Here is a 10,194-nt window from a genome sequence, read left to right as displayed (position 1 = left end):
TCACAGGATCAAAAGAGTATACAGTATATACTTATACTATACTATACTAGAACAATGGAATAGTATTTGTCCATATATTTCATGAAATGCTGAATGGTAGATGCTGAATGGTAAATGTATGGAGGGGCGAAGTTAAATTATCTGTACAAATTTAATGAAATAACGCATTACTGAACCTTTGCACAAATCTAAGAAAAACAGACAGAGGGGAAACTCTCTTGTGACTCTTTTCAGACATCCTCTGATGCAAACAGATTTCCAGTATGTTGACACTTTTCTAATGTTCACATGGTTTAACTGCAATATGCTGTACTCTCATGTAACACTCTTTGACCTGCCAATGTCTGAGAATGATGGAAGAGGAGGTTTGCTACTCCAATGTGCTTTTCATCAAATCTAAAGAAGCCAAGCCAAGAGGTATGTCTTCTTCTCTGTTAGGTTTTGCTTAAAATCCACTGTAAAATGTCTGTAGCTTAACCAAATTGAGAAAGTGAAGAAATATATTTTCTATTTTTGTTCTATTATTACACTTCTATTAACATACATGTATTGGCCTCGATAATAAGTTAGATAAGTAGACTTCACACTGCCACAACTTTAAACCATTCAGGTTTTTGTCAGTGTCTGGTCAATTTGAAGACCATTACAGAAATCTACTTTGAAATATATTTCTAATTGCTAAACTGTTGCAGTCATGTTCATATATTCCAACGGTAGGCATAACAGACTTGAAACCTAAAGGAATGGTTTTCAAAAAGTTAGACTGGCTAACCACCGGCCAGGACTGTAGAACTAGCTGACCACGGGCCAACATTTATATTGCCATAAATTCAGAACTATGCAGACAAAGATCACCTAAACCACCTGCCTGAACAGAAACTTTAGGGGAATGTAATGTTAAAGAAATGTGTTTGTTCAAAATGAACTCATCTGTTTTCCACAACACAAATATTTTTGTATCTGAAGACGAACAGGATGCAGAACAAACTGTGTATGCAGAAGTCAAGAAAAAAGAAGTTCAAGCAGAGCCCAGCCCCATACCCAGTCCCAGCCCAGCCCCAGCTCCATACCCAGCCCCAGTAGCAGGTGAGATACACCACAGATCTCTGACAGTGAGAATTGTGGGCTTTGGCTTATTAGTGTATCTTTGATCATACATAAATGTATTATTATTGGGGGCCAAGCAGCGATACTGCGAAGGCACCCGTTGTGTTTTTATGTTTTCTTCCCTATTATTACGCTTCTGTCATTGAAGTTAATGGCAGTCCATAAAACATATTACCGTCTGGTAAAACGTTGTGAAATTTGGTACACTAATTAGTTTCATGCCGGCACCTCGAGCGCCACCAACAGGCCAAAGTTGGACGTGTGTTCACGGACGTAACTTTTGACCCGTTGACCCGATTATCAAAATGAGGTATCGTTGGAATCCTTGGACCAAGCCGAGTTCAACGCACCCTGTATTTTTGACTATGTTTAAATCACATCAAGTGTGATCATATCTCAATCGATCTTTTATTTTTGATGTGAAACTGAGGACCGCAAGTTCCATCCAGTTCATTCTAATGCGTGCATGCAAGGGCAGGGTGGGGAGGGACGGTCAGGGGCTATTATTGGAGGGCGGGCAGGCTGGCTGGGGGAGGGGGCGGCAACACTCAGCCCTGGTTCAGCCCCACAAAATCAGTTATGTTTTGATGTGAAACTTGACCTTGTAACTCAGCCAATCTTGGGTTGTTTGGCATGGAACTCGCTGTGATTGCTTAATGCTATACCAGTGTTTCCCATACATTGACTAATCTGTGGCAGGGCGCTATGAAATCAAAATCGACCGCCATAGATTAATATTCTATGTTATATTTAATTTAATTTAAATTAAATTAAATTAAATTAAATTAAATTAAATTAAAGATCAAATCCTTGCGTTGCCATTGAGCTGCGCTTTTTACACACACAGCCTTTCCTTACTCCGCCCCGCTCTCTCTCGTAGCCTGCTGCCCCTCCTCTGCATGTGCATTTAACAAAATATTCACGATTGTTGAAGGATTGTTGTTGCCACCTAGATCATTGCATAGAAGACGTCTGGCTAAATTGCTATCAAATCCGCTTAGCATCGTGACCATGCTGCGCAAATTTGTTCAAAACTGCTGCATTGAAGTTAACTCTGCTGCATTGAAGTTAAGGTCTTATCACAACATAGTAGGCTACATTGAAGAGACTAAACTAAGTTAAGTTATGCAATCAAGCAGTATCTCAAAGTTAACGTTAGAATACTGTTTGGATTTCGAATTTAGCATGCTTAGCCTACTTACAGCTGCTTGTCAATTTCTTTGTGAAGGGCTCATTTTATTGACTCTTGACACTGAATGTTTACAAAATCCCGATGTAAATGGAAAAGTGTTTTCCAAAATTCAAAAGTGCTTGTCCCAAGGAGAAGTACGAACCTTTATATTAACTATGTAGAAAACATTATGAATTGCATCCACACATCAGCAGCCTTTTAACTGTGTTACTCGTCAGGTCTTAAAGTGACAGGCACTCAATTAGACCTATACACTACCAAGACGATCTTAATACCCCCCCCCCCCCCCCCCACCCGTTGTCCAAGTCAGCCCGCCACAAATTGAATCCAATACTGGCCATAGGTCTGATGCCATTGAGGCCATAGGCCTATGCCCAGGCTTAATCCTATACACGCACTGTCGTAATTTTCACCATTCTTCAATATTAGGGGCAAGGCCACTTGGCCTTCAGTTGGGCATATTTGGTGGGGGGCACAAAGGCCACATGTCAGGGCACCAAGGCCAAAGTTAACTATACAGTGGCAGGCTATAAAAATGATCAAAGTTGTATTTAGCCTATTCACTGCAGTAGACCTGCATCACTGTATGAAACATTACACAAACATGAAACATGACATATTACATATAATTGTAAATCATCTGATCATCTAATAAAAACAGATATCTAGGCTATATATACAATTTATTTTATATTTGGCCTGCTATGAAATCATGTATTGAACAATTTAAATGTAGCACAGCTCAGCTTTAAGAAACTCAAATAGCCTAGATGCATGCTTAGCATTTTTTGATCATTAAGGCTACTTTCACAAACTCTTAGTCAGCTGTCCTCTGATTTATCAATATCTAGGCGATATTTGTAACATTTATTTTGTATTTGGCCCGTTATGAAATCATGTGGAACAATTTAAACACATTGTAAAACTTAAAGCCCAAATGTGGAGACATCCGTGCATGTTGAAATTTACTGCAAATTCAACTGGATTACTCTGAAACGGCTAACTGTACAGGGGACTGCTTTACACCTTTGTGTTCGGTAAGGTCTGCTGTTTATTCTGATATATGGTTTGTCATGTGTTAAAAGAAGAGATCATGGACGCAAAACCTTCAGTAGAATGTATGATTAAATTGAATTATATTATTTACTTTTCTCGCGAACCGTTCAACACAGCAATTATCGGCTAACATCGTTTAAAAGCTGAGAAAAAGCTCTTTCATGTGATACTTGTGATGTCTGTGTGATGAATAGGCTACTTCGGGAGTAGTTCAACTGAGAAGAATGGGTGAATTTGGACGCACTTTCTTGCGCTGTCACTTTCTCCACTGCGTAAAAGACTAAATTAATTTGCGCTGTGAATGCTAAGATTATGACAGGCCACAGGCTAAATAAAAATCGCTATCAGTAGGACACAAAGCAGAATATTGAAAGAAGGGGGCACCAAGGCCACCATGGCCTGTAAACCTATGATTTTCAAAGGGGCTCACGGCCAACGCAAGGGGCTACGACGGCCATGGCCGTCATGGCCGCCGTGAAATTCCTACCCTGCCTATGCCTATCATCTAAAAGTTTGGGACAACCAAAGCAGCAGTGCAATGTATTTAGAGTGTTGTGAGCAAATCCTTATTGTTAGTAAGTTACCATAACTGTGTTTTACTCAGCAAATCGCGACATAAACTCATTGGTTTATTTTTTCTTTTCTGTCCCTTTTTCGCGGGTTGGGCAGTAAAGTTATAATGCGCATAAGGTATGTATGTTGACCTAATTTGAGTCAGAGCCGCTTGTAAAGTAAAGGTAGGCCTATTTCTGTCCTTTCCAAACTGCGTTAAGATAGTGTGTTTAGCAACCAGAATTTAAAAAAAATCCCGGGAGAGAAATTGTAAACCTACAGCCAGGTAGAAACGTAACCTATACAGCCAGTGTTGAAAAGTTAGACGCTTTATGCAGTAGGCTATTTGATAAGGGATGACATGGGTAGGTTGACGTGATTAAGAGGGGGTTTCTGTTCCAGTTTATGTAAAGGTTTTTCTTATAGGCTCAATAAGGAGAGGCTAGCCTACATTTACCAAAAGCGCAAATTTGGTAAATAAGGTTGGGTATCATTTTTTATTTTTTTTTGGCTGGGGGGGTTGGGCCACGTATGGTGCGTACTATGGAATACAACCCTAGCTGCGCCCCTGTGCTTGGCCCCCCTCATTGCTGCTTGCAGCTATATTTATTCATATTATTATTATTATTATTATTATTATCATTATTATTATTGTCGTCGTTGTCATCATCATCATCATCATCATCTACTACTACCATTCTGTAGCAAAAGAAAATCTTCCCCTGTCCAGACACGTGTGGATAATGTCCATGACTCTGACTGGCCTTCAGAGGCCCATAATGACAGGCCAATGTTTTAGTCTCTACAGCAGATGACCCGTCTCTGCCTGGCCCTCACCGATACCGCTGTGCTGTGGTGGTCCTTTGCCTGCTGACTGCTGTCCTCCTCTCTGCCCTGGTGGCTTCACTTGTTTACTGTGAGTGTTTAAGTCCCAATGGGTTTCTCAGAATGAACAAAATGTGTCAGCGTCAGTACAATTTACATCTTGTTGTCCTTCTCTTCTCAGATCAGGGATATGTGTCTGAATATAACACACTCTTGGTGAGAGAGCTGCATCAGCTCAAAGACAATCACTTCTCTTTAATGACAGAGCTTACACTTGTACAAATGTACTATTCTAACCTGAGCAATTACAATGAAATGTTACAGACACGTTATGAAAACACAAGCGCTGCAAACCAGCATCTGCATTTAGAAATGTCTCAACTACAACAGGAGAAGAAATCACTGATGATGGAGTGGAACCATCTCAATCAGACCCTTGAGGTCATTTTCCATTTCAGTGATTTTCCAGTTGATGATTACTGTCCTATTAAAGATAATTCAACAGGTATACAGGAAGAAAGGCATCTTTGATCACACACTTCTTTATTTCACGTCTCTCTAGTATGGTTCAATGTGATGAATTCATGCAACTTTTGTTTGTCCTTTTAAACCACAGAAAGGAAGTGTAGTGAACATTGCAAAAAAGGATGGGTGTACTATCAATCAAGTTGTTACTTTTTCCACTACTCGTCCTACTGGAAAAACTGGGCAGAGAGTAAAACTGACTGCACTAACAGGGTGTCTTTTCTGGTGACAATAGACACATCAGAGGAACAGGTGAGACACAATAGAAAATAAGTTATTCTTGGAAATTAATTTAAAAGAGTAAGTCCAAGAGTTTAAACATGTGGTCTTAAAGACTGTAAATCTCTTAGTTCCAACAAAATGTATTTGGGATTCACTTGTTCTTGCTCATATGTATCTACACAAATGTGTCAGGTAGATGTTTCAGTTCCAACCATTCTGGAACCAGTTTATATTTAAGCAATAAACCCTGAGAGGCCGTAGATTCCAGTGATTTTAGGACAGCTAAGGGTCGTTGTTAGACACAACGTGAAGTGTTGATCCCGCCTTGGCTGTTCTAAAATCACTGGAACCTACGGACTCGAGTGGCTTATTGGTTGCCAAGCAACGTTGAGATGCAGCAACTCTAACTTTTGTATCAATTCATAGTATGATGCTGATAATGGAACCCTTTCAAGAGAGTTCCATTGTCAGCATCATAGTTGGCCCTACAAGGCTTCCGTTTTAACATTCCATATGTCATCTTAATGCAGAGGAAGTAGATTGGGAATCAAATAGAACGTTCAAGCATTGTTTTTGTTTACCTTATTGAAAGGGTCTATACTGAAATGTGGTCAAAGTGAAGGGTTGCACTGGGTTGTACAACGGCATCGACCGCTATTCAGCCAATCATAATAAGGACCGGAACTATCTGTTTTAGATGTATATCTGTCATTTATCTCATATTGTTGTGCTGTAGGCCTTCATCAATAATCACACAACGTATTACTATGATGAATGGCATGGATACTGGATTGGACTGAGCAAAATCCAAGGCCAATGGCAGTGGGTGAATGGCAGTGACCTCACTGGAGGGTAAGTCATAGGACAGTGGTGCTCTCTGAAGTGTGAGTTCCTTATTCAGATTCTGAAACAGTAAATAAGATCAGTGTTGAACAATTCATGTAAAAACTGATAATCAAAGATGGCTATCATTAGTTTGGTATAATTTTCAGGCCTGTCTATAACTTTTACAACATGTTTTAAAGGAGAATTCCGGTGTGATATTGACCTAAAGTGTATTAAAACATGATACCGAGTGTGAACGTATGTCTCATAGCCCATCTCGGCTTGTCCCCTGCACTCCAAAATCTGGCTTAGTTAGCCGATGCTACCAACAGCTTTTTCAATAGTGGTGCTTTTCGCATCGGCTAGCCATGCAAATAAATCACTGTTTTACACCCATTTACAAGGCTCAATGTATCTCCACACTTCACTGGTAGACTTCGAGGCCCCTGACATTTAAAACGAGACATTGAGAACTTTGAAAAGCACTGGTAGTTTACTTACAAGACGATTTATACAGACAGTATCTTCACAAAGTTTAGCGTTTGCAACCATCTTGAATTTAGTAATTCAAGATGGCTGCAAAACAACCATCTTGAATTTAAAGTTCTCAAAGAAAAAGTACTGAAACTCAGTACTTAAGTAAAAGTACAAATACACAGAGAAATATTTACTTTAGTAAAAGTAAAAGTACCACAATGACAACCCTACTTAAGTAAAAAAGTAAAAGTACCTGCTTTTAAATGTACTTTAAGTATTAAAAGTAAAAGTATTTGCATAATGATTTATTCTCTTAATATCTATATTCTAAAAGGAAAAATCAGTATGGGCTGTGGCATTTTAATCTAGTTAGTTTCTAAGCTAGTTTTAGGTTATACTCACTAGATAGTTTTTAAGTTAATGCAATTGTGCTTTTACCATCTGTGGCCCATTACATTCTGACCTACAATTCTAGAGACTGTAATTCTGGTTATCTACTAGGGTGATCTGCTGAGTAATATCATTAAGCAAAACACGAGGTGGATCGTAATGCCAATTATGCTGATTGAACAGAAAAGTTGCTGAGAAAGGTGTCTTTATGATTAAATTCAGTTTTACTTGGCGCAGACGATAGATATTGAATGAGCGCTGACGTTACGCCACAATTGTAGGCTATGCATCTTTATTTAATCACACACAATTAAGGAATATTTCCTAATCTGGAAAATGTTACGCCTTTTCCGCCACCGGTTCATTAATAGTCTACCATTCATTTGTGCCGCAAAATGATCAGACGCAGACAGAAGCATGGGCATAGCCTGTAACCGCTGATCCGCGGATAGCAATCTCATCGGAGAGGAGGCCCTAACGCTGCAGATAACAGACAGAGAAAGGCACAGAACACAGTTGCATGTACAGTGTAGCCATGGGTCTGGTGAATATAGCCTACCGAATGCAGATGGCTACAAGCTCACGCTTGCCTGGTCTAGACTAGAAGCTTATGTTTCTAAGAATGCACGTAAGCCCAGAATCTTTGGTAGCAACCCCGGTAAAACAAACGGTTTGTCAGAGAGAAAGAAAAACTGATCATAAAATGTATCGTAAAAGTAACGATGGTGTTGTAGAAATGTAGCGGAGTAAAAGTACAGATAATTGCTGTAAAATGTAACGGCTAAAAGTCAAAAGTATGCACTATAAATTTTACTTAAGTAAAGTACAAATACGTGGAAAATTTACTTAAGTACAGTAACGAAGTATTTGTACTTCGTTACATTCCACCACTGGTTCTCAATGTCTCGTTTTAAATGTCAGGGCCCTCGGAAGTCTATCAATGAAGTGTGGAGATACATTGAGCCTCGTAAATGGGTGTAAAACAGTGATTTATTTGCATGGCTAGCCCGATGCCGAAGCACCACTATTGAAAAAGCTGTTGGTAGCATCGGCTAACTAGCGCCAGATTTTGGAGTGCAGGGGACAAGCCGAGATGGGCTATGAGACATACGTTCACACTCGGTATCATGTTTCAATACACTTTAGGTCAATATCACACTGGAATTCTCCTTTAATTGATTGCTCATTTCCTCAGATACTGGATTAGTAATGGGAGTGAACACTGTGCATTGGCAATTCCTAGCACTGATCCTTTGAAGAGCTGGAGAGATGCCAACTGTAAAATGAAAAACAGATGGATCTGTGAGATGGAAGCTGCTACATGGCCTGACTGATTTTCAACGTGTTGCTGATTAGGATTCTGTAAACACTCAGCAGGATCATGTGTTGTCTTTGTGTGTGTCTCTCTTACACTGATTACAAGTTGATACTGTACCACACTTTCATACACGTCATACTAAAAGCCTAATGTTAACACCTATCTCTCCATTGGTCTTGTGTGTGCTTGCCAGACACCCACATTCCATTACTTGTGCTCAGTTCAGCATATTTGACTTCTTCCTTGCAAAGCGTTCTACCATTAACATTACATCTTTTAAAGGGAATCGCTCAATACTGTACAGTAGACAATGCAATCACTCTCCATATACAACACCATGTCTGGTCTCAAAGCAATCACGACAATACACAGTGGAACTCCAGGAGTTTCCAATACCATGCTTTGCCCCATTTCCTGTATTGCTTGTATTCGCCCAATGGCCACTTTTCTCTAACCTGACTCTCGCCAGATGAATTTCGTTCCGCCTAGCTCGGCCTAGCTCCACTCCATCCATCTGGGAACGTTTCCGTTGAGAGTGATTCTGGCACCAGATTGTATAGTAGAGCCAATAAGGACGCAGGGCGGGAGTTTCATAGATGTGACGTTGCGTAGAAGCGACTGTGAGACTGTTCTCAGCGTCACGGGTTGGCTTCCGATGTGAGTGGTTGAAGAAGCACGTCAATAGATGACGGACAAGTGGCTTATCCAATCATACGCAAGGATTTTTGATAAGGCCCAGCCTTCTGAAACACCACTCCAATGGATCGATCCCAGATGGATGAGTGGAGCTAGGCAGAACAAAATTCATCTGGCAAGAGTCAGGTTAACTTTTCTCTCCTTATTGCACAAACAAGATCTTGATGACCCAGATCTGTGGACTGTGACAGTCATCTGCTGGTCTCAGCATATTTTAACTCCTCAACAAATCTGGTCATTGATAACTCCAACATTCCCTTTCCATACAATTCTGCAGTACTTAGACAATGTGGCACGCCAAGCCATTTCCTAACTACATTATTAACAATTCTCTCAAATATTCCTGAGACCATCAATGCAAAACTTATTCCACCAGTTTTCCCCTCCTTATAGATACACCTGTACTTTTGCTAGGTTTCACTTTCATCCATGCCCATTTCAGACAGCCAACGGGTACATGGGACTGCTGTCGTAAGCAGGGGCGTAGCACAAGATCCTGGGCCCCTGCATAGGCAGTCCTGATGGGACCCCATGTTCCTCAACCCGGATGAAATAAAATATATTCCAGACTTTTTAAGGGCCCTCTCTCACCTTGGGCCCCTATAATCAGTAGTGGTTTTATACCCAGTCCGACGCCCATGGTCGTAAGTGTCATCATGTCATCCATATGGGTTCAGGTGGGAGGTAACCAGGTGCCTTCCTGCAGTCTTTCATCTCCAACAACCCATATTGATGCCCCACTTCCTGTGCCATGGTGAAAACCAGTAGTGAAATGGTACATCCAGCCATGATGCCAACCTGCAGATGCTGCCAGGATGTGGTATAGCCACTACTTGTGTTAAAGCACAATTGGATGTCCTCAAAAACTAAAGCCCATATATACACTATATGTAGTATATACTGTGACGGATACTGGCAGGTCTTAGACCCCGCCCTGTTTGGTGTGCCTGTGCTCTCTACCGCTCTCTCTTTCTCTATTCCTGTTGAGCAGGTGTTGGTGTTCAGGTGT

General features: G+C 40.6%; 1 protein-coding gene across 1 annotated transcript; it reads left to right on the top strand.

Annotated features, from left to right (window-relative positions):
• On the top strand, positions 1 to 8,651 carry LOC125306033 (C-type lectin domain family 4 member A-like). Its single transcript, XM_048261170.1, has 8 exons — positions 1 to 417; positions 967 to 1,086; positions 4,707 to 4,823; positions 4,914 to 4,948; positions 5,057 to 5,237; positions 5,349 to 5,509; positions 6,216 to 6,331; positions 8,367 to 8,651. The coding sequence occupies exons 1-8, from the start codon at positions 351 to 353 to the stop codon at positions 8,503 to 8,505; spliced, it is 936 nt and encodes a 311-aa protein (XP_048117127.1). The 5' UTR covers positions 1 to 350; the 3' UTR covers positions 8,506 to 8,651.
• The last annotated feature ends 1,543 nt before the right edge of the window (positions 8,652 to 10,194 follow it).

Source organism: Alosa alosa, chromosome 13 (genome assembly GCF_017589495.1).
Source record: "Alosa alosa isolate M-15738 ecotype Scorff River chromosome 13, AALO_Geno_1.1, whole genome shotgun sequence".
Taxonomy (NCBI): domain Eukaryota; kingdom Metazoa; phylum Chordata; class Actinopteri; order Clupeiformes; family Clupeidae; genus Alosa; species Alosa alosa.
Note: the sequence above shows the minus strand (reverse complement) of the source record. Positions and strands in the feature narration are given on the sequence as shown.

Bases quoted from the DNA above. Each gene is read 5' to 3' on its own strand.
- LOC125306033 (XM_048261170.1), top strand. From the start codon at position 351: ATGATGGAAGAGGAGGTTTGCTACTCCAATGTGCTTTTCATCAAATCT. The intron at 4,949-5,056 runs GTGAGAGAGCTG...GAAATGTTACAG, and splicing joins CTGAATATAACACACTCTTG to ACACGTTATGAAAACACAAG. The intron at 5,238-5,348 runs GTATACAGGAAG...TTTAAACCACAG, and splicing joins TATTAAAGATAATTCAACAG to AAAGGAAGTGTAGTGAACAT.